At 41.1% G+C, this 25,522-nt stretch overlaps 1 protein-coding gene across 1 annotated transcript in view; it reads left to right on the top strand.

The window, feature by feature from the left end:
• The window catches only part of CSMD1 (CUB and Sushi multiple domains 1), a gene marked incomplete at both ends in the record, with an annotated part of 1,592,168 nt that overhangs the window by 1,202,718 nt on the left and 363,928 nt on the right, over nucleotides 1-25,522 (top strand). The window contains one exon of the mRNA XM_080710482.1: nucleotides 13,465-13,568. Within this exon, the coding sequence (XP_080566608.1) occupies nucleotides 13,465-13,568 (104 nt within the window). The remainder of the gene's footprint in view (nucleotides 1-13,464; nucleotides 13,569-25,522) is intronic.

Genomic DNA, 25,522 nt, shown 5'->3' with positions numbered 1-25,522 from the left:
CTAACATGTTATGATGAGCACAGGAAGAGATGGACTTGCAGAGAACTAAGATTCATAGGGGAGCTGGGGCCTACCAGTGGCCAGCTTTTTCTGCTGGAGAGGCAGTAGGTACCCAGGATCTTGGAGCTTTCCAGATTTATTCCAGCATCTGCTCCATCTAATACACATCATTTTTGTGCTTCCCTGTGATCCTCTTAAGCTCATACTTTCTGTATTATCTCTGCAGAATCATTCATTTATGCTCTGAATCTTTTTGGCTACTGAGCAGTATTTTAGCATAAATGGCCACATTTGGATGGATTTTCCCAAGGATGTCATATTAGAAACAGAATAGATGCTATCACCTTTTCACAAACAAGAAAACAGCCCTCAGTAAGTAAATCTGCCCACTCCACCAGACCTGGCTACACCCCCTGGTTACAGACCAGTGTAGGAATCAAGGCTTCTGGCGTATCCATGTGGCTGGTTTTCCCTATTACACTAAGTTATTGTGTAAATGTTCAGTACCTTAGAAGAAAGATTTATTTTCTTCTGGTCTCAGTTTCAGTCCATGTGAGGCCAGGAACTGTAAGTGTCAGGGAATGGGAGTGGGAGGCTAAGAGACAGAGGGCACCTGGCTGTGCTTCTCACATCATGGAGACTAGAAGCCAAAGTGAGAGCAGAGGGAAGAGGAAACATATATAATCCCCAAGGCTGCGCCTTCAGGGCCACTTCCTCCAGCCACACCCTACCAGCCGCGGCGGTCCAGTCAGGTAATTCCATCACAATGAATTATCTACCTCTGGGATTATAGCTCTCATGACTCAATCACATCAACTTCAAACCGGAGGATCGCAGGATCGTGCAGGTTCGAAGCCAGCCTCTTTGGCTTAAGACATCTGTTTACAAATAAATATTATAAAAATAGGTCTGGGAGTATAGCCCGGAGGTGGAAGGGTTCCATCCCCAATACCACCAAACTTTAGTAAGTGAGCTCTTTAGGTGATATTTTTATATAACTGCAACAGGAACTCTCCAGTAGCTTTTTCCACATTCTTTCACTTGTTTATAATTTAGTGCCTGCTGGAACTCAGTCTGTATAGATGGTAGTTGACTCAGTTTTGCTTGGTGAAGTGGCCCTCCCTGCAGAAGTTATATTCAAGTGTTTTAAGTATACTTTCATTGTTCTGCCGTAGTTTCACATCATAATACTCAGACTAATGGGGATATGCTTGCACACAGAGCTTGGGGAGATATTTCCAAGTTCTTAGTGGTTAAGGGCCTGGGCTCTATGCTAGGGATGGATATAACTGAGATGTAGAGTGTTTTCTTATTGTTTACAGGAATCCACATTAGACCCCAGAACCGTAGGGGAAAAAAAATATATATATATATATATATTTCTGAGGTCAAAATATCTGGATTCCCATTCCCTCGCCTCCCCTTCCTGGCTGTAAGATGGTGGGCAAGTCACTAGGCTCTCTCACCCTGTAAAGCAGGGTGTCCAGATAAGATCTTCTCTACCAAGTCATTGGGAAAGTAGAATAAATTACTACTTTTAAGCATATAGAACAATGAGTGGAGCTCAACAGGCATAGTTCAAAGTCTTGCTACTGTCTGGCTATAATTTTAGGCAGCTCCCATTGTAACTAAACAGTAATTATTTCACAGTGTCCCTGAGCCTTTGAGCTCCCCCACAGTATTGTCTTCTTTCTGTTTCTGCATGCACAATAAACCGTCGCAAAGCCAGGGAAGTGACTGACACTTGTTTAAGTCCGTAAAAGTGTTGGGAAATGAACCAGGGAGGAAAGAAGACATGTGGGTTAATGAATGCTAGCACATCTTTCATTTTGCCATAAGACATTGACTATTGACTTGTTTCAAGTTGGGCCATGTCCAGCAGCAGGGTTCTCCTGCCTGCCACAGTAGTAGGTTTTAAACTGGCCTCATCCAAGCATCTCAGCTTCATGATAGGGTGGCAGAATCCAGCTTTCTTAGCTCCTGGTTTGTATCCTTCCTTCCTTCCTTCCTTTCTTTCTTTCTTTCTTTCTTTCTTTCTTTCTTTCTTTCTTTCTTTCTTTCTTTCTTTCTGTGGTACTGGGGTTCCTGGAAACCCTTCTACATCTGGGCTGCACTCCCAGACCTATTTTATACTTTTTTTAAATTTGGAAACAGGGTCTCTTAAGCCAGCAAGGCTGGCTTCAAACCTGCGCAATCCTCCTGTCTCCGCTTCCCAAGTGCAGGGATTACAAGCGTGCGCCACCACACCTAGCTTGATATATATATATTTTTATACATCAGTTTGTATTTTTTCAGTGATGTTTCTAAACAAAGAAGGAAGCAATTGTGCAAATTCTTCGCTGGCATGTTTCTGTTAAGCTAATGTCTGGTGAAGTTTCTGAACTTCTTCTAAGTCATCCAAGAAAGAACTCTCAGCGCTCTGCTCTGGGACAACAGGGTGGCAACTTGTCTGTTACCGCATCAGTGCCTGGAGCTGCACTCCTGCCCACAGCAGCACCTGCCCTCAGAACCACCCAGGACGCTGCTTTCTCTTATACTAAGGACAATAGGATCGCCAAATGCTCGCAACATCTAATTTCCTCCACCTTTTAAAATTTCATGGAAAACAGGACTTCCACAGCTCTTTCTTGTTTCTTGACATCTAGTCAAAATCGATGGTAACTTTAATGACTGGTGTTTAAAATGATCTAACATTTATTAGCTACACTGATATTTCAAAAATTTAGAAGTTATATGTCATAGGTAGATTACAAATTTGGCTAAGTGTTAGGTTTCAAGTTTAAGAGGAAATTTTATTTTAAACATTACTTTTAAGTCAGGTTTGGTGGCACACGCTTGTAATCCCAGCATTCGGGAGGCTGAGAATGGAGGATCATGGTTCACGGACAGCCTCTGCTACTTAGTGCGACCCTGTTTCAAAAGAATAAAAAGTAGGGCAGGGGGTGTAGCTTGGAGGTCAAATGCCTCTGGGTTCCATCCCCAGACCAGCAAAATAAGTAAATAAATAAATAAATAAATTAATTAATTAAAAATTACTTATATATATTCAAATAATAACTATTAGCTCAAATTAGGCAAATAGATAATAAATAGACAAATAGCTGAAGAAAATAAAATCCTGTATTTCCTGAATTTTATCAAAAGGGACTAGAACTTATAAGGAATATGTTGTTTGTAATATTTGTTCAGATTGTAAATTCTAGCCTAATTATAAAGGGATAATGTAAAGTGTAAGTTAAAAGAAGGCGTTTGTTTTTGTTAGTGTGAATCAAACCCAGGAATATTGTACTTCCACACTATTCCCCCATCCCTTTCGCTTTTTTTAATTTGAAATAGGATCTCACTAAGCTGCAGAGTGTCTTGCTAAATTGCTGAGCTCGGCCTCAAACCTTTGGACCTCCTCTCTCAGCCTCCCACTTGCAAGTGTATGCCACCGTGCTCAGTGAAGGCAGTTGTTTTAACTGATAAAAACGTTATGTTCAACTTCCAGATGATGTTAAAAATAACTAGAAATATAATGAAATAAAGGATATGAAATATAGTGTACATATATATGTACACATATATTGTCAAAAATGTAGTGAATCAAATTAAGGGAGATACGTTTGCTCAGGAGTCAAGAATTTTGCTTCAGCTGTACCATATATTTAATTCATGAAACATCAGTTTTCAGTAGTTATCATTTCAGCCACTTGGGAGTCAACTTCAGTTCAGGTACAATTTCAATTCAGTGCAATTCAGGTACTTTTTTGTATTTGATTTTCTCTTCCAGTGTTACTTCAGTTAAAATATATAGTTTACAGCCTATACAATTTAAGGAATAACTGATAGGGTGGCAGGAAATATGGAATTTCCTTGTAAATTATATAAGTCAAAAACAAACATTGTAAAGAATAGTTTCAGTGTCATAACCTTAGTCTTTCTAGAACACAGGATTTCCAATGTACAGTTCCTAATTGTAGGGCCAAATAAAAATGAGTTGAATTTAGTTGGACATAGTTTCAGGATACATGTTATTCTTTCCTTACCCTTCCTACATGGATTCAGTAAACATCTCCAGGAATCCTGGTACATGTGTAGCCCAATGATGAACCAGGAAACTGACTCCTTTGTGCCAAATTCCATAGTTTGAATATTCACCCCCTAGGTGGCTTTAGGCTGCTAATGGCTTAACAATGGCCTTGCAAGATTCCTGAATATTTAACTATTGGCTCCCAGAACCTGGAACAAACCTACTCCAACACAACACTGAAAGTTTAATGTTTTCATAGGTATGTGGGTCAAATGTAGTACTTCCCCAGAATACTCTCCAACTCAAGCAGCCAAGTCATGGGGATTCCAGAATGATTGCACTGCCCAGAGGCTTTCTCCACTGGGATATGACCCCAGGTGACAAGCCCGGGAAATCTTTCTCAGCTGGAAAGAGTCCCATGAGTCCTGCCTCTCCAGCAGGATCGACTGGACCACCCTGAGATCAACTAGTTTGGACATTTGGTGTGAGCCTGATCCCACCACGCTGGGAGGAAGTAGAAGGCCACAGGTGCTGCCTGCTGTTCTATCTAGGCCCTGCTGTCCAACCCAGTCAGGAGCTTCCGCTTCCTTTCAGAAGAGCACGTGGCTGTATTTGCTTCATAGTGCTGTCCATTCATCTTCTCTTGCAGGTGTGAACCACTTGCTTTCTTTTAATGAACTTTCTTAATCCTGTCTAATGTCTTAATATTTTAGGAGAGAAAGGTTGCTGGATTTACATTGGTGATTTAAAAAGATCCATTTGCTATTTGTTCTTTCTTTTCATGCTCTGAAGAATTAAAAAAAAAAAAACTAATAAAATAATGCAGGTAGAAAAGGATGAGATGCCAGGCAGGCTAAGCTTTGCCCTCATCACCTCAGAAGGGCATCTGGCTCCCTGTCACCATGACTACAGAGTTGGTCCAACCTGGTAATTGCTTTCCTGACCAGCGCGCCTCATACCTGACTGCCAGACTGCCAAGCCTCCATACAGCCAGGAAGGGAGGTGAGAGCTGACCCCTGGTTTACAGGGCAACAGCCTGCCATGCCAACTCTCAGGAAGGGACCGGTGTGACCCAGGGATGGCTGAGCATCCACTGGCTTCTGTTCACAAATGTCCCTAGTTAGATTCAGTGTATATGGATTTGGCTGGTCCCATAGAAAGGGTTTTAAAGGAACAGAACTAGATGGAATTTAGAGGAAGTTTTCGTTGTCATGTCCCAGCTCCTCATGTGAAGGATGGAAAAGCTTAGGTGGAGATGTTAGTGGCTTGCCCAAGACCACATGCCCAGGAAAGTGAGTACTCCAGAAATGTCCTCTGATTAAAGAATATTGAGTGTTCTCCAATAGCAATAGACTAACTTTCCTATGACAAACAGACATCAACCTGCACAATGCTTGAATGTTCCTCTACGTAAAGGAAAGTCTTATAATTTTTGTCATTGATTGTGTGTGTGTGTGTGTGTGTGTGTGTGTGTGTGTGCTCGCGTGTGTGCGTGTGTGTGAGAGAGAGAGAGGAGAGAGAGAGACAGACAGACAGACAGACAGAGGAATGAACTCAGGGGCATTCTATCTTTGAGTTTGCTAACTACACCCCTACCTCTAATTTTTTTTTTTTTAACTTTGAAACAGGATCTCAATAAGTTGCTGAGGGCCTTGCTAAGTTGGTGAGGTTGGTGATGAACCTGTGATCCTCCTGTCTCATTCTCCAAGATACTGGGATTACAGGTGTGCATCACTGTGCCTGGATCTTGATTGTGTTTACGTTTTAATCTTCTTTAATCTCTGTTTATGAAAATGAGTGCAGATTGTGTCTTTCACATAATTGTCCAGATTTTCTTCCCGGTAATTTTTTCCTCAGTGGACTGATTTATTGAACTCTAACATTGAATGCTCACATGAATGCTGTAAGCAGGTACGGGCTTTCCTCCAGGTCAAGATGAAGAAATGATGCATGAATGGTGGTGCAGTCTCTTGACCAAGGGCCAAGAGCCAGCCACAGGCAGAGCTGGAATCTGCACTTGGGTATTCTGAGCTCACAGGCTCTGAGGATCAGAGGAAGTTCTGAAAATATTTTGTGCTTTCTTTGACAAGTTTCCCTGGATCATTTATTCTGATGGCTGCAGCTGGTCTGATGGGTCTTAATTACTGGAGAAGAGTCAGTGGAGGAACACTTGTTGGATGAAGGCAGAGGGCCTTTATTCTGTATTTGTTCTAGATAAGAGTAATAGAAACTTGTAAAATTTTCTTAATAGATATTCTGGAGATAAAATCTATCGTGACTGAATAAATCAACGAAACAAACCTTTTCTCAAACATAAAACAATAAATGTTCATTGATCTGAACCTCTTCATTTTTAGACTTAACTTACCATTGCTTAAAAACGTCCTAGTAATAAAATAAGTAAGAGAAGAAATTTTCTTTGTACCTGTAAGAAAAGATGTATTGTGTGGAGTTTTTATTTTACCAAGGTTTTTCAGGCACTTTCCAGAATAGTCATGGTTGAGTTTGCTTCTAAACAACTTCAATTATCATTCTTCATCTGCATAAATTCTGATGATCATTTCTGTGACTTTTCATAATTATAGGAGTGATTGTCATTTGTCAATATTGAACCTGTGCCATGCATCATGATAGACAGTTGTTACAGCCATGCCCTTTTAATCTTTATCCCGTGATGAAAGCGTTTTACCATGAAACCCATATTAGTTATGAACATCAACACATTTTTTTTTAATTTTTGTGGGTCTAGGGATTGAACCCAGGGACATACTACTTCTGAGCTATACCCAGCCCTATTTTTAATTCTTTATTTTGAAAGAAGGTTCACTAAGTTGCAGAGAGCCTCACTAAGTAGCTGAAGCTGGCTAGGAACCTGTAATTCTCCTGTAAAAGTCTCCTAAGTACCGGAATTCTAAGTGTGCACCACCACACCTGAATGAGCATCAGCACATTTAATAAGTGATAAAATAACATTCAATTCATAATATCTGGCAGGAAATCACTATAGCATTTAATTATTTTATTTTCATATATACTTTTAAATATTTAAGCCACCAACCTGACCATAAATATAAATGTCCATGTATAAATATAAGAAGTAAATCTCTGTCAGGCATCCTGATGGAGTTGAGTTCCCCAGAGTGTCGCTTTGTAAACAGTGTCTTCTGCTTATCTTCAAGTATCCCAATGTGTGAGTCACTCTCTCTGCCAATTTGCTGCACATGCGCAGGTGTGCTCTCTAAGAAAATGTCAGAATGTTTGAGGTTTTTTTTTTTTTTTGGTACAAATGAAGTTAAAATACATGTGATTGAAGGTGAAGGAAGAAAGGAGAGATAGAGAAAGAGAGAAGAAAGATAGAGAAGAAAGAAGGAAAGAAAAAAGGAAAGAAGAAAGAAAGAAGAAAGAAAGAAAGAAAGAAAGAAAGAAAGAAAGAAAGAAAGAAGAAAGAAAATAAGAAAGGGAGAAAAAGAAAGAAAATGAATGAATGAATGAATGAATGAATGAATCCTAAAATATCTGTGATCAATCTGTGTAGAGCTTGGTCTTATCTTGACTATAAGTAATTAAACCCCAACCGCTCTGGCAAATAATAAGCTTTGAGTATGTCACCATTGTCCTCTTCTACACCTTCTTCTCTGGACACATTGTCCACCGCTCAACCTCCACCATGTATTTGAGAACCTGAGCTCTCTTAAGCTTTCCTTTCTCTCCAGGAGACCAGAGATGACTGGTATTTAAGTGGCCTCCCCTGCGTCATGGGTTTTCGCATAGTGATGGATGGCAGGCATCTCTGGAGCTAGTGCTCTTGTACTCAGGGGACAGCACTTAACAGAGGAGAAGGTCGGCCAGTTCCATGGCACATTGCCACCTCCCCCCTACTGCCTCACCATCACCCACTCTGGGATAGGCGTCCTTTTCACCTACCACCTGCAGTAGGATGGGCTAGCTCCTCACCTGTGGCCTGCTCTGGGATGGGCCACTTCTCCCCTGTCACCTGCCGTAGGACAGGCTAAGTCCTCACCTGCCACCTGCTCTAGGATGCAGCATCTCCCTTGTATCACCTTCTCTAAAGCAGATCACCTCCTGTGAGGCCACCTCTGGGCTCCAGCACCATGTGGGTTAACCATTCTGCACTGGCTCAGCCATATTGCTGAGTATGTAAAAATAAATGTGCCTGATGTTACTTTTATCCACTCAGCCTTCATTGCTAGTTTATGACTCTATCCTCATGCCATTCTTTATATTCCAAGAGAATCTCTTTGAGGTTACCTCTTCATAAAATCAATAATCTAGTTTGAGTTGCATTGTTCAGCCAAGTTAAAGATAAGCAGCCTATTGACAAAGATATGCTATAGAAAATATCTAAACATCTGTAAAATATTTTCTCTTCCTTCTTGGTAAAACAGCATCTTTGCTGAATACACATGCTAAGAGCTGTGCCCTTTAACCTTGACTCCTAAGCATGTAATCTTGTTGGCCCATTACCTCCTGGGTTTTGTTGTGCCACTGAAAAACGAGAGCACCTTAGATTTAGATTTTTCTCCAGTATAATCCATTTGTTCTTCTCGGTTTGTGTATAGAATTGTCCCATTCTCTTAAAGTTAAATGGTTTTAAGAGATAACATATTCTTAACATGGCATATAATGAGCCACTATTAATCTCTATTCTCAACTCTTAATGAGTTATAAGAATGTATCTTCCATTATTTTTCTAATGATTGATTGTGCAGCCTTTGCCCTCTCTTGACAAACTTTAGTACCTTCTGCTTTAACTTAGGGATCTATAATTTTCCCTCACTACACTTGCATGTTTTATTCCTTCAAAGTTTCAGTTAAGTTACAGCATGCATCTCTGATTGATCTATGTCTATGTAAATTCTGAATTTTACTACATCTCATGATGTTCTGATTCATTCTTAGCAGTTATTGTATTGTGATTTTTTAAATTCCCAGCCCCTGATTTTCATAAACACTTTTTCAACTCTCAAACATCTGAAGACACATTTTAATAATGCACTAAATTTTGCTTATATTTCTTCACTGCTTCATTTCAGGAATTTCTAAGATTCTCTTATATATCTTACTGGCTTCTTTTCTCATTTTATGTAGCTTTTTTTAATGTCCAAGTTAGTCACTATTATCCATACATAAGAGAAAAATTCTACTGAAATAAAGAAGTAAAGGTGCAGATGGAAATTTTATTCTAAAAATGAAACAACAAAAGATAATTCCTGGATAAAATGGAAGTTCAGAATTGCTGAGTCAGGGAGGAGAGAGGCACGTTTTCCTTGGTTGTTAAGATCAAGAGTTCGGAGAAGTAGGGCTCCCTCTAACTGGTGGCACAGCATGGCTTGGCCTGGTAGCCATGGCCAGGTTTCCTGTGCAGGATCCCAGCAGGGTCTTAAGAAGCACAGACAACACTGACCTCGCATGAGGCAAGATATGCACGCTTGACCCACAGGGTCACTATGTCTGAACTCCTGTGGGATCAATTCCTTTCTCCTTTCACTGATGGGAATCCAGAGAGGAGAAGAGCCATTCTTCTGAACCTGGTCGAGGAAGCAGTGAGCCTGTGTGGGTTCTCTCTGGCTTCATTATGCGGTACCTGAGATTCTTGTTTTCCTGCCACTTTCTTTGCTTTTGTTTTGTTTTTGCTGTTACCTTGTTTTTCTGGAACTTGGCTTGAATTCAGGGTCTTTCAACCTCTGAGCTACAGCCCTTGCCCTTTTTTATATTTTGTTTTGAAACAAGAACTCCCCCTTTTGTTGAGAGACTCACCAAGTTGCTGAGGCTGGCTTTGAACCTGCGATCCTCCTGTCTCAGCCTCCCAGGTACTGAGTTCCCTGACATCTGCCACTATGTTTGGCTTTTTATGTCACTTTCAAGCAGCATATGGTCAGGGAAAGAAGAGTGTATTGAAGAGGGTCTTCATTGCTCAGCCCAAGGGGAGAGGGCACCTAGAAGTCTGGGGAGTCCTGACGTTCTTGAATTATCTCTGAGTAGGGAATCAGGGCAGTTATGGACTTTTAGCCATTGCAGAGAGACTTGTCAGGACCCTTACATTCTATAGAGTCATATGGGGTCCTCCATCTAGAATCCTCCAGCTCTACCCTCAGTGTGTCTCTACTGCTTAGAATCACTAGTTATTCTGACTTTTGTGCTTAGGCCCATAGAAATAATAGTGATATTTGAAACCATGAATAGATCCTCATGTACTAATAGTGTGTTGAATTTGTAATAAATGACCACACTGCGTTCCAACGTGACTCCCATTCTGTTGCCAGCAGCAACCACGGTAACATGTGTCTATATTTAGATATATACTTATCCATTCTCTACAGCAGATATATTGGGAAAGTTATTCATTATAACTTAGGAAGTAGTAATGGCTGGCCCTTAGGATTTCAGGCAAATCTTTAAAATCTGTAAAATTATTTTATAATTTGAATTTCACAAGATTATTTGGAGTCTCTATTAAAATGTATAACACAGGGCTATTTGTAGCCCTGGTAATAATTTTGACATCTAGTTTTTTGTAATGTTTCTTCTGGTCAAATTTATACTTTAGAAGACCTTGATTCTGGTAAGTACTTGAAATTAATGAATAGAAATCTAACAACTCCCAGCATCTCTCCTTTTGCACACCTGTAATCCCAGTACATGGGGTGGGCTGAGACAGGAGGATCCAAGTTCAAGGCCAAGATCAGCAATTTAACAAAATTCTCTTTCAAAATAAAAATTAAAATAGGGCTGGGGGTATAGCACAAAGGCAGAAGGCCTTTGTATTCAATTCCCAGTACCAGACTTTTTTTAATTCAAAAGTTCTTATGAAATTTAAAGTGTTTGCACAATCTCCTATCTGTGATAGAGGGGGCATACTTAATTCAGTTACCTTGAAAATCTGAATGAATAAAGAATTAATGAACAGAAAACAAGATAAGGAAATCAAAGGGAAATCCATTTCGAAAATTAACACTTGAATGTTAACATATTTTCATAAAATAAAAAAATGTAGTGAGCTCAAACTTTGAACATATTTTATATTATGAGACCATTTGATAGTTCCCCTTAAAAAGGTTAGGGTATGGAGCTATGGATATAGCTTAGTGGATAGCACTTGCCTAGCATGTTTGAGTCACTGGGTTTACAATAAACAATAAAGGTTGGGATATGCTTTCTATAATTTTAGATGTGTCTAATTTATACCTGGTGTATTACATGCCTTTAATCTCAGTGCTTGGGAGGCTGAGACAGGAGGACTGCAGGTTCCAGGCCAGAGTGTGTTAATTTAGCAGTGCCTCCACAGGACCCCCCAAAAGGGAGGTTGGCAGGCTCCGATGGAAGGGAACCCAAGCCTGAGCGGTTCCCCAAGTCTTCTCCACCCAGAAGGCACTCACCTGTCAGTGTCACTTTGATTACATGTCTGACTCTCATTGTAAATGGATTACAAGTTTCATTAAAACACATGTACTTCTATATTGCAGCCATTTGTGTTTAAAGGCTGCTATATTTTCTGACATATTAGAAGCTCTTTAGGAAAGACTAAGCCTTTGTTTCTCTTTTTCCAAAGCCTCAGTAGCAGAAAGTAAAGATTTCCATTTGGTAACAGCCATGCTGATTATGGAAGAACTACTAGAGGCTCTCTGACAGCCTTCCCACTGACATGAAGGAATTATACAGTGATCACCTTTAGACCCCTAATGAGAGCGTGGTGATGTACTGATGTCCTATCTGTGACTCATTGCCAGGTTTGTTACTGGATTTTCATGGCCCTAGAAAATCAAGACTGAGTAAACATCAGAAAAGTAATGGGCAACCATGTGTCTCAGAGAAGTTTCCCTAGTGATTTTCTAGTTGTTGAACCATGGTCACTCTTAAATAGGGCCTTGGGACAGAAAAACTAGAAATAAAACTAGGTTTAATATGCTATATTTATGCTGTGGTGCAGTAGCTATCAATCTCTACATCTGTTTCAAGAAAGATTACTTATTCTAATATATTCATACAAACATTGCAATTTGAAATATTAATTTCTTAAAAATAGATTATAATGGCTCTATCATTAATTTTAGTAAGAATTTCAAATAGCAAAATTGTATATATATATGTATGTATGTATGTATATATACATATATGTATATTCTTTAATAGCATTGCTTTGGAAAGCACCTGTTTAGAGCTTGTACAAATGTTACACATTAGGTTGAGACACAGTGGCAGGCTTGCCTTCCCCTCTCTCCCTTGTCTTTTCTTTTAAGTTTAGCAGATAGACTGTTGATGCCTTTCTATAAGAAACAGAGTTTCAACGGTGCTCAGAAGTAGCTCCTACTAATGTAGGATGGCTTCTGCTCTTTCTGTCCTTCTTCCTTCTCTCCTCCTTTTGTACATGTCTCTCTAAATCATCTGTCCATCAAGTGCCTATCCATCAACCCATCTATCATCCATCTTCCTACCTGCTTTTCTATCCGTCTGTCATCCATCCAGCATACATGCATAGATATATACATCTACTCTCTTGTCTTTCTGTTATCTGCTTGCTCATCCATGTATGTATCATCTAGCTATCGAACATGACTATTTTCCTCCCACATCTTGTTTCCCAGGGTTCTAGCCTAACTTACAGATATCTTTAGCTCTCTTGCTTCTTGATAACAGTATAGGTCAACAACAAAAATATTTCTCTCAGGGGACAAGATCTTGTGCTCTACAGGACGAAGATTGTAATTTGTTGATATTGGTGTGTTCAACATAAACAATCTTGTCTAAATGTTATAATATTGACCAAGATGACACATTATCACATATATACCTATAGATATAGGTGTAGATATGAAAATGTGAATTCAGGGGTAGAGTACTTGTGTAGCATGCACAAGAGTCTAGGTATTCTTTCCCTAATATGCAAAATAAATAAATAAATAAATAAATAAAAAGAACTTTCAAAGCTTTGTAAAGCTAAGTTTCAAAGGACAACTTTGTAGCATCAAATCATTATTTTTATATATTTGTAGGGATACTTACATGAGAATTGTGTATATAAGCTTGAAAATATTTATTGTGGGTGTCCTGAATATCTTCAAAACATACCTTATTAACTATAACTGATGTTTTATTTGAATTTCTTGTTTTATTTTTGTGTCTAAACCAAGCACCTGAAATGTTAAATAAATATATGATAGATAATTTGACCTCAAATATAATTGTGGTACAGTTTTATTTTAGAACTGATGAATAACTTGGAACAAAGATAAAATTGAATTCCACAAGATTCTGTTAATTTGGGACTCTTGAATATATTCAATTATCCACACAAGTACTTAAAGCCGGTTGGCTTCTCTTTGACTATATTGGAATTAAGGAGCAAAGTCGAATACTATAGCAGAAAGTTTGCAATATAGAAAGCCAGGGGAATGATTGTAATGCTAAGTAACTGTTGTGTGCTTTGGCCCTAGGTCATCAAGTTGGCCTTTGAAGAGTTTGAGCTGGAAAGAGGGTATGACACGCTGACAGTCGGGGATGCTGGGAAAGTGGGGGACACCAGATCCGTCCTCTATGTGTGAGTACGCTGTTTCTCTTCTACTTACACCCTGCTCCCACATGATCAAACAGGGTGCGCCTGAGGACTCCGATCGGTGAAGTTGCTGGTGGAGTTAACAGCTTCCCCATGGGGAGAGCTAACTCAAGGTTGTGCTTATCGCTATCAACTGTGTTTTCAAAAACTCTGTGTGTGTGTGTGTGTGTGTGTGTGTGAGAGAGAGAGAGAGAGAGAGAGAGAGAGAGAGAGAGAGAGAGAGAACACACGCGAGTGAATATGAGTGAGCCAGCAAGCGTGTTTCTTACAGCCACACATACACAGAAAATAAGATAGGCAGAAGATAGGAATAGCAAGTGAGAATTTTCTTGGTTGAGCCCATCCCTTTCAACTCTCTCTGTTTACCTGTGGTTTTATATTATCAGGTACTTTGGGAAGTAGAGATGTCTTGTGGGTAATTGTGCAAGTTTTCTAGAAATCCTTGCATTCTGCAAAACTGCATAGTAAAAGAAACAGACTGTGGGGAAATTAGTCAGGTAGCTCCCTCCAAATCCCCAGGATCCTGTGCCCACATTCCCAGCCAAGCAGTCACACCCAGCTATAAATATATTGAGCGGGACCCTTCTCTCCCGTGGATACCTGCAATCAGCGCATCGTCAGTGTTTACCTGCCATCGACTTCAGCGGCTTCTGGATGTGGGGCCCTTAGGCATTTCTCCTTGTAGTTTGTATCATACCTGCTTTATCAAGACCAGAAATTTGGTCTGGGAGTATCCTTCCTCATCCGTTCACATTTTAAGCACAGAAGGAAAGGTGTCATAGCTCTTAATTCTATGCTCCCAGAACCTTCCTTCCTCAATGGGGAGCATTTCTTAGGATCTTACCTTATTCCTCAACATGTATGCATATTCTGTAAAATCTCTTTTCCTCTGTAAGAAAGATTGCCTCTAGCGGGGCATGGTGGCGCACACTTGTAATCCCAGCATTCTGGTGGGGCATGGATGTAATCCCACTACTTGGGAGTGAGAGAGGAGGATTGCAGGTTTGGGGTTAGTTTCAGCAACTTGGCAAAACTCTGTTTAAATGAATGAATGAATGAATGAATGAATGAATGAATGAATGAAAATATCCCAGCATTCTGGAGGCTGAGACCGGAGGATCACGGTTTGTGGACAGCCTCAGCTAGTTAGTGAGGCCCTCTGGAACTCATTGAGACCCGGTTTCAAAATAAAGAATAAAAAAAGTAGGGCAGGGGTTGCAGCTCGGAGGTCGAATGCCCCTGGGTTCCATCCCCAGACCCTAAAAAAAAAAAAAAAAAAAAAAAAAGGATCCAGGCATAGTAGCGCAGGCTTGTAATCCCCAAGCTTGCGGGGGGGCGGAGACAGGAGGATCCCGCAGGTTCGAAGCCATGCGCGCTGGCTTAAGAGACCCTATTTTAAAAAAAAATATATAAAAAATAGGTGTCTGGGAGTGTAGCCCAGACACAGAAGGGTTTTCAGGAACCCCAGTACCACCATAAATAAATAAATAAATAAATAAATAAATAAATAAATAAATAAATAAATAAATAAATAAATAAATATTGCCTCTGAAAATGCTAGAGGAAAAAGTGCTATAGTGCTCAGAGCACAGCTTCCCTGCTTGATGGACTGCTTCTGACACTGTTCACATTTGCAAAAGGCATTGCAACTAACCATGCCCTCTATGCCACTAGCAATTAATGGGCCCACGCCAGGCAACACTGGGGTGAATCTCTTTTATTCATTGTATTTGGAACATCTTTGGGGATGAGCATCTGTCTCTATTCCATCTTTTCTTTGGTCCATCTCATCTAGTGTTACTAATAATTACAGTCATACCACTGACTCATGACATATGATGGTTACCATCACAGCACCAGGGGTGCCCTACCTAAGAGCTGCTGGGCATCCTATGCAGTACGCACTGTGCTCCATGCGTTGTGCTACTGTGTTATCTGGTCCTCACCACTGTCCAACACCCTCATCCTGTGGGGGATGAAACTGTGACTTTGCTAGATCACAGGTGCCTCTCAATCCTTAGCCAATGATGTACTGGTGAGATATTCCAGCCCAGGGATGCTGTTCTCGGGGCTCTGCTCTTCCTCGCACCCACATTTTATTTTATAATTAGCTATGCAGTACACAGCTTGGTTCATATACATAGCCATGGTTATTCTCTTGCCTTCAAGAAAGTTTCCAGCCAAGGATTTCAGGGGTATGGAGTAGCTCTTCATTTAAATAATTATACTTTTCCAACTATGTCTGAAAAGTTTATGGAAATTATTCTTCCACCAAAGTGGGATGCACATGTCCCTATTTCCCCAAACCCTCATCAAATAATAATTATATATGTTTTTCAAAATAACCTGATAAAATTGTGATGTTTTAAGCAGGGCGTGGTGGCACACGCTTGTCATCCCAGCATTCGGGAGGCTGAGACTGGAGGTTCGCGGTTCACGGACAGCCTCAGCTACTTAGTGAGGCCCTCTGCAACTCAGTGAGACCTAGTTCAAAATAAGGAATAAAAAATAGGGCAGGGGGTGTATCTCGGAGGTTGAATGCCCCTGGGTTCCATCCCCAAACCCTCAAAAAAAAAAAAAATTGTGCTGTATTACCTTTGCAAACACAGAGTCCTAGAAGGAAGAGTCACAGCATATTTTTTTTCTGAATGGTAGGCACACTGCCTGTCTCTGGTCTGGGACAATATTTGCAAATAAAGATAGTAGAGGGAAATGGGCTAGGAGTCAGAGTTGGAATGTCTGGCTCCAACTCGGCCATTTTCTATCTCTATGACCCTTAGGGAAGTCATTTTACCTCTCTGTACCTCTGTTTTCAAGACTATAAAATATGTATAATGAACTATTCCTGCCTGTTGTAAGGAGAAAAATGAAATAATGTACACGAAAGCTATGAAGAGCTAATAAATGTAGCCCACATGTAAAATAGCTTTGTTATTATCATAACATCTAATTTAAGAAAGGATGTCACTAAAATAAATGAGAAAATTTAAAATAAATGCAAAATTTAAAATATAAATGCAGGAAGTTAATGCTCTGTAAAATCCCTCAGGTTACTTTTAAGGATCTAAAATTGTACACTCTTTTCTTTTTAACGCTATTTGTTGTTAAGAAAGCAATGGCAAGCTATGTATTACAATGACATCCGTGTTATTAGCGCCTCTTTGCAATAGCTGGGATCTATAAAGGAAGAACTAAATGGCCAGCTGAATCCAGCAGAGACGCCCTTTGGGAAGCATAATGTAAGCAGGACCAGTTGGGCATTTAATCAGCTGCAGCGGAGCAGGGAAGAGCACTGACTTATTTCCTCAGTGTACCAAATTACAGAAAAGGAAGAGTCACAGGCTCCCAGCTGGCTTCTGGAACAAACAGGTAATTTTAGATGATACATCAACAAACAGTTCTGCATACTCATATGCCAGACATGATTCTCAGCATGGAGCTTATAATGTAATTGGAGAGATGACAGATGCACCAGGAACAGTTAAATAGTAGGCGGCCTGCGGAATCAAAGAATCGCATGACACAGGTTGCAGATGAAACAGACACTAAAAATCTCCTCGAGGGCAAACTGGTATTTGTTGCCTTTAACCTAATATCTTCTCGGCTTTCTTTCGGAGAGACCAATGTGGATGTAGTCATTTCATGATTTTTTTAAGACAAATTTGGCAAGGGAGTCAGCCTAAAAATGAGATAACTCATTCTAAATGTGTTTTTTAAAACTCTCATTCCTCTTAATGATTTTTATTTTCTCAACTTCTGTGGCACCAAAAAAAAAAAAAAAAAAAACAATCCCCCAAAGAAAAAGTGAATATTGAGGGGTTCTATTAGTACCACAGCTTCCTATGAGATAGATGCATTTGCTCAGATTATTTCACCAGAATGACAGAATCAAGAGAAAATTAAATAACTTACTTAAGAAATCCCTATCGAGCTCTTTGCAAGAATATATATTGATAATTTTCTCGAATTGAATTTGCAAAACTGTGTGGAGAGATACTGCCTCACCTGGCTTCCCTCAGGCCTTGCACTTATTAGCTGGTGGAAGCCAGGAGATTGCATTAGCTCAGATGGACTGGGGACTGTCGGCACAGGATGTGATTTTTAATGTCCACCCCTCTATGGGGACCCATAATCAACGTCAGGGAAATCGGTGCCAGCAGTAGAATCTCTACCTGGCTAGATGTGTGGATTAGCAGGAAAGTATCCTAGTTTCCCCCCAGGGCTAGTTTTCCTTCTGCAGGAAAACTGCTTCTAGAAGCAGCCCCTGCTCCTTTGAGGCAGGGCCTTCTCTTCTCCTGACCTTTTCCTCCTGGTTTTGAGCCACGGGCCATTGTTCACTTTTTATTAAAAGAGAGCTGCACAGCTGTGGTAAAGCAGACTCTAGGCAGTGATGTGTGTGCATTTTTCTTTTACTGTGCAGTTGATATAATCACAAAATTCAGTCACCAAATATCAAGTGCTTGTTGGAATACCTGAAGAATTTACATCAGGCTTAAGGACAGACAAATATATCTGTGTCAATGATCTCTAGCTAGAAATTATGATTAGAAATCAATCCAAAGAGCAATTACATCCTTAGCACTCTGGAGTCACATGATGGCCTATACTATTTTTCTTTTACTATCGCTCTCATAATGGCCTAGCTTGGGGACCTGGGTTTAACTGATAGCACTGCTCAGATGCCAGTGTGACAGTCAGTTCTGTATTCGACTCAAGGTTTCACTGATGTTTACTTTTCTGTCTGTCTCTTTTCTGCTTTTTTGCTTAGAATTTTTTTTTTTTTTTAAGAAATGTTCATTGAGCACCAAATAGTATGGTAAGACTGCAGGGACAAACAAAGAGAAAGTGGCATAAGTGATTACTGAAAGTGACAGTGCCACTTTTGATTTCGTGTTGTACTTTCTAGTCTGGGAAGCAGATTAACTTCCCGATAAAGAATCTTTTGGCTTTAGTCTGCAATGCAGAGTTCCCTAAAACCTTACATATTTTTACATGTTTATTTTTTGGTTTTAATAAAATGGCACTTGACTGAATTTATAGGTTTCTGTGTCCACCAACTAACCTCTTCTTAAAATATAAAAGTTTTAAGATAAATAAAATGAATATGATACATGACTTTGTTTTCATAAATAACTATAAGCTATTGTGTCAGTGAGATTTTTGTCAGTGTGACCAACATTTCTGAGATGAACTAATTTGAGGAGGAAAGTTAGTTTCGGCTCACAGCTTCACAGGATGCGGTTGACGGTGGGCTGCCTCCATTGCTCTGGGTCTGAGGCAAGGCAGAGTAGCATGGTGGAAGGGATAGAGAAGGAGATGTTCTACTCAGGGCGGCTTGGAAGACAAGAGTGAGAAGGAGCCAGGGAGATCATGCCTCTGGTGACGTATTTTCTCCAACTCTGCCACACAGCCTGCAGTTGTCAGGCCCTCCCAATAGTCCATTAAAATTATGAATTCATCCAAACTATTATTTCCTAAAAGCCCTGCCTTTAAACAGTGTTGCGCTGGGGACCAAGCCTCAACATATAGATTTTTGGGACATATGTCCTATTAACTGTTCACAGATATTGATGGTAAACAGGCTTTAAAAATGTCTTGAGGAATTATATAATTGCAGAAAATTTACAAAATCCATGGTGATGAGAACCTTTTAAGATGTAGGAAAATTTACAAGTTCTAGAAACTCTTAAAAATACCCACAAGCAATTTTAATACTAAAAGGAAGCCTCTCTTCTTAACAGTGCCTGATCTGAAATACTGTCATTCTACATGGAAAAAGGTATGGGTTGTAAATGCGTGCATCTCACAAGCACCTGCTACTGGTGGTGTAGAGTCTACCCTGTGTGACTAGACTGTGACTATTTCTGTAAACTTTTTTAAATTAACCTGGAGTTGCTGACAGTAGTACCTCGGCCCCGTTGTTCAGCAGGGCAGCCCAGCCATTCGAACCACCCATTTGCTTCTGTGGACTTGCTGGCAAACTTGATACCCTGCTTCTGGTCATGGATACTCCACCTGGCTAGTAGAATGTCACTTTGCCAGAGAAGCCATTCTGTGTCATTGTTAGCAGAGGATAGGGTGAGGCCAGCTTGCCAGTGTCACACAGGATTGGGTAACTAGAGGCTCTTCAAGCTGGGGCTGCCCACCCCTCACTACTCTCTTGGGCTGTGGCATGGCCGGGCCCTTCTCACAACTCCCTCTGTGTTCTAGGTACTTAGTCCAACAACTCTGCCAGTGTGAAGTACAGAACCCTGTTAACAGCACTGGACTTGGGAGGCCAGCCCGTGCAGAGGAACCTGGGAAGCCAAGCTGACAGAGAGCTGTGGGGCCATTGGGAACTTTACTCCAGTAGCAAACAGAAGCCGTAGGTGCCAAGGGGCATTTATCCCTAGGACAGCACCTGCTAGCGATGAGATATATGCCGTCCAGAAAGCACAAGTCCAGGCACTAGAGGTGAGCAGCAGGAATCTTTCCCATTGGCCTGGCTAATGCACCAGAAGGAGCTACTCAGTGAGGCTTCCTTGAAAAAGCCAAAATATGCAAGCCTATGTATATAGATCCTTCCCCTGGCAGCTTGGGGTCTGTCTCAAGCCCGTGTCAAAAGCATTTCAAGTTTTCCTGTATGGTCCTGATGTTAAATTGACTCCAAGGCATATTCTTTTCTCTTGAGGAAGGACACCTGCATTGGAAACAATGCATGGCATACATTTATAGACAGCAGCCCTTGTCTCCCCGGCTTATATGCCTTTAACCTCAAATGCTGTTGCATCAAATGAAATAGGGCACGGAAAATAGTTATTAAATGTTTAAAAGAAATATATTATTAGGTTATTATACCATTATCTGTGCTGTAATATGATCAGCTACAAGGCAGAGTTCTGCAATACTCTGAATCAAATTCCCATAAGGAAAGAAACAGGAAAGAGGAGATTGAATGTACCCAGTTTGTCTGCACCTGGACAGTCTCAACACCGCCTTGTGTCCGGTGTCATTTCCACTTGTTCTCTGAGAACAAGGATGTCTCTAACTGAGGGTTACTGAGCAGGGTGCTTCCTCAGAGCTGAGTCCCCTGATAGATGCAAAGAGCCCCCAGTGTGGCTTGGCCATCCCCCAGCTGGACAATTTCCACGAATCTAAAGCAAGATATGGCAATCAGAATACCAATGTTTTTAACAGTCCATGGATTGCTCCCAGCTTTCTTGTTCTCCGTGTGTTTATCTGCATGCCCACGTTAGGCTCTATACAAATTGATTGACTAGTAAAATCCCTCCACCCACCATTCAAGGTGCAGGTAATTTTAGCACCACAGGATTGCTCACCTGTCCTTTTATTGCCACGCCTCCTCCTCCTCTTCTTCACTCATCCCTTTCTCTGCCAGCAAAAGTCCTCACTCTCTCTCTCTCTAAGGAAGGTACCCTGTAGTTAGAGTTACGCAGTGTACAGCTGGTTTTGACTGCCTTCCCTGGGCGGTGTGTGTACTTCGGTGGTTTCTTCTTTTCATCTGCTGGATGGAATTCTATGCCAGGGATGTAATGCAGGACATTGAGTATCCACCACAGAAGGGCATCTGGGTTGTTTCCTATTTTCAACTACTATGGGTAAAACTGCTGTAAACATTGTGGTCTACAGAGACATGTGAGTGTGGGCTTTTCTCTTGTAAAAATTCTTAGTGTGTGATTGCTGGACGGTGCGCTGCTACAGTGTAGTTTTGTGAGACTCAGGTAGACTTTCCCGGGGTGGCACTGTCGCTGGCGCTCACCCGCATCTCAGGTGACCCGTTTTGCTCCCCTTCGTCGCCCTTTGGTGATGTTGATGCTCTTCTGCTCCAGTAGGTATGCAGCCTTCTCTCGGTGGCTTTAATTTGCGTTTCCCTGTTGCTAATGATGTTGAACATCTTGTCAGATACGTCTTTTCCATCTGTACATTCTCTTTGGCAAAGTGTCTGTTATGTCTTCTCCTCATTTTCTAATTGGAGTTATTTAATGTTTAGTATGCGAGTTATTTGTGTATTTGAGACATTAGTCTTTGTGGGCTATATGGATTGAAAATATTTTCTCTAACTCTATTGCTTTCCTTTACTTCCTATTATGGGTTGAATCTCAAATGTTTCCCAAAGCCTCCTATGTCGATGGCTCGATCCCAGTATTGGCAGCCATGTTTAGAAAAGGGGCCTTGGGAATGAGGGGATCATGAGAGGTCTGACCTCATCAATAGGTCAACCCAATGAACTATTCATAATTACTGGGCATTGAGAGGTGGGGGAAACTTAGGAGGTGGGGCCTCAGTGAAGAAAGTGGGTCATGGAGGTGAATGCTTGGAGAGTGTATCTGTCCCCAAGGGCACATACACTCTCTGGTCTCGTTCTCTCATTCATATTTATTCATGCTCATGCTCGCTCTCCCTCTCTCTCTCTCTCTCTCTCTCTCTCTCTCTCTCCCTCTCCCTCTCCCTCTCCCTCTCCCTCTCCCTCTCCCTCTCCCTCTCTCTCTCCCTCTCCCTCTCTCTCTCTCCTTTCTGAACATCACAAGTTGAACTCCTCTCCTTCATCATAACCTTCCACTCTCAGCTGATCATAGAAAACCACGAGCCAACAAAATCTTTCATGTACGGAGCTGTTATTCTCAGCTATTTCGTCACAGTGACAGAAAGGTGATGGACACACTTTGCCCATCACATGGGCTTTCATAGAGGAAATGTTTGGTTTGTTTTGATGAGTTCAGTTGATGGATTCTATGACATCTGCTTTTGGTGTTAACTCCAAGGACTCCGCCTAGGTCTCGACCTCAGAGATACTCCCCTAAACAGTTTTATAGCTTTACTTTTTTTTTTTTAACTAGAGATTGGACTCAGGGGTGTTCTGCTTCTGAGCTACACATTCATCCTTTTTTATTTTTTATTTTGGAAGAGGGACTCACTGAGTTGATGAGAATGGACTTGAATCTGCATCCACCTGTGTCAGTCTCCCCGAATACTAAGTTTACATACCTGTGTAAAGCCATTGCTTTACACTTTACATTGAAGGCTCTTATCCATTTTGAATTAATTTTTGCACTAAAAAAGCATAATATAGATCGGGGTTTATGTTCTGCCTTGCACTTTATATGTCTAATTGCTCAGCACTATTTTTGAAAGGACTGTCCTTTCTCTCTTCAGTTAATTGTGTGCCTTTGTTAAAAATCAGCTGGGTGTGTTTGAGTGGGGCTGTTTCTGTATTTTCTTTTCTATGCCCCTGAGCTGTTTGTCTAGTCTTGTGTTCCGCCAACAAAACACCTTCTGGTCTTGTCACAATTTAGTAAGTGATGGCATCAGATAACATAGAGCCATACCTTACTTATTCTTCTTTGTTGAATGTTTTAGCTATGATAGGGCCTGTGCTGTTTCACATAAGTTTGAGAATAATCTTGTATATAAGTATTAAATCCTGATCTTGGGTCCCTTTTCTGTCCTTGTTCAAAATCTTGTGGTTGCCTCTTATTCTGTTCCAGAATTTGTACTGTGCTTATTGGAAGGGAAAAGAGAAAAAGGGTCTTCTTTTCCAGAGGAATAGATGCCCACATACTTGTGTAGTCTGAGCTGCAGTCCATAGAATAACTGTAAAATAACTTCACTTTGGGCCTTCTCAACTTTTTTCTCCCCCTTTGATCTATGAGATCAAAAGGTTTGGATTAGATGGGTTTTTTACAGTTCACCATAAGAAGACCCGATCATTCTGATACTGTTAGTGAATGTAAAGTGGATATTGTGAATGATTGATGGAGCTCACATCCTCTCCTGCTGTCTGGCTGGCATAAGCTCTGGCCCAGTAAACATTCTGCCAACTTGGGGCAAACTGTCTACTTGTGACAGTATAACAGGACCAGGGCTGATGTGATGTTCAAGCTGATGGGGAACCATCATGACTCAGCATATGGGTAAATGGCCCCATTTTTATGATCGTATGTGATAAAGATCATCATTTATTTGGCATGAATCCGTTGGTTTATTTTTTAAAGCCTGCTTATTCTAAATCAGAATCCGGTTACTTCCCCATGCCCTGGCTCTCTGTGATTCAGCCTGCCATATAATGTAGCTGTAATCAGTAGTTTCTACGTGTCAGAGGGTGGTTGGTCTAGAAGCTGGGTAAACTGAGAACCTTTAACTATTTTTTCTTGCATTCAGTACCTTGGAAATACTCTCTTTGTAAGTGTGCATACCTGACAATAGACATGACCTCTCAAAACATAAGAGTTTAGAGTCTCGCCTGGCCCTGGTGAACAAGTAGTCTGACTTCTGACTCTGAGCTAGCAGCTGCCTGTCTTCCAGGTGACAGACAGCAAGCCCCGGGTCTGTCCAAGATGTTCTATCGCGCCCCCGAGGAATGGTTTGGCCAGGTCCTGAAGAGATTGCACTGCACCCCCTCCTTGCCCGTTGTTACCCCACACTCTAGCAACCTAGTCGGAGCATTTGTCTAACTGAGCACTCTAACCTCTAGGAGGAGTCATGAAACATGTGGACACAAATAACTATACAGGCTGCAGAATTGTTCAAGTTCATCCCAGGTTTTTAAAATTTTTTATTAGTGCATTGTAGCCATACTCCTTAATGTGGTACAAGATGGTAGAGACGTCATACGTACATGCACATATCATTCATTTAGCTCTTCCCCTATTCCTCCCCCTTCCCTCATTAATATATATGTGATATATATCATATCCAGCAATTTCAGCTCTAGTGTTTATATTTTTATTAATCCATGTATTCAACATAGCATGCAGATTATATATCAGAGAGTGGGGTCAAAAAGGCAAGAGACAAGGGTCTGCACACAGAGACTGGGAGACTAAAAGATGGATGTTTTAAGAAAGATGTCAGGCAGGCTGTTGTCTGAAGCCTAGAGAAATAAAACTTACTATGTGAAGCAACCCTACTCATAACTGACCCAATTTAGCGACACCCTAAATATCCTCATCAGAGGACTGGACACACACAAGTGGTATGTTGGAGGAAGTAACTGTGCTGCGCACTACCAAAAACCATTACACACCCAGTAACAAGGTATCTCGCAGGAGCAATGTCCAGAAAGAGGAGTCACAGTTTCGTATTAGCCATGGATCTGGGGCAAATGCCTTTCCTGGACGTGAGTACAGAATGTCTGAACCCTTCAGCAAGGACTGTCGGGATTCTTGATCTGGAGTGAGAGTGCTCCCACCTGCTGTGAAGGCTCCAGACACCATGGCATCACAGCCTCACTTCCTCTGAGGACGATAAGGTGTGACACCCTCCAGGAATACTGACCCAGCACAGAAGGAGTCTCCTTGCGAAGCACGCTGCTGGTAAGAAAGAGCAAACACCTAACAGAAAGCCATTCCCATCAGTTTGGGTCAGGTGTTTCACACGGCAAAATTGTCATCATAAGGACTAGAATTCGGCTCATCGCTGAGGCTGGCTTCATGGACCACCATTTTCATTGGCAGCTGCAAAACAGGGGCAGGAGTTGAGACCTGTGGATTCCCTAACAGGTCATAGAATTCTTGTGTTTCACAGATGAGGAAATGGACCTAGACACACTAATTCAGCTAAAATCACTGGGTAAATTGATGGCAGAGCTATAAAGGAATGCCAATCTCAAGCTTATGCTGTGGTGCCTACAGGAAAACAAAGACCATTTATTACTTGAAATAGTATGAATTTCAGCATGTAGATATTTAGTGAATATGACCCTGACTGATTTATAGCTTCACCTATGTGTTTATTCAAAATGGTGGCCATGTAGTATGCCAGAGGTTGAAGGGAAAAAAAGCCTGGAGAGCCAATACTGCAGCTGGGTAGCTCCGAGCTGGGAAGGAGGGCAGCGCTGAAGCGGATGGATGTTCTGCTACTCTCTGTGTGGATGGATCCTACAGTGACCTAAAAGAAAAGTTCCCTCTAACCTGGGAAGTTAAGGGTGCAGAGCAGGATCA

Source organism: Muscardinus avellanarius (genome assembly GCF_963383645.1).
Source record: "Muscardinus avellanarius genome assembly, chromosome: 14".
Classification (NCBI taxonomy): Eukaryota; Metazoa; Chordata; class Mammalia; order Rodentia; family Gliridae; genus Muscardinus; species Muscardinus avellanarius.
The sequence above is the reverse complement of the archived record's forward strand: the minus strand, read 5'-3'. Positions and strand labels throughout refer to the sequence as shown.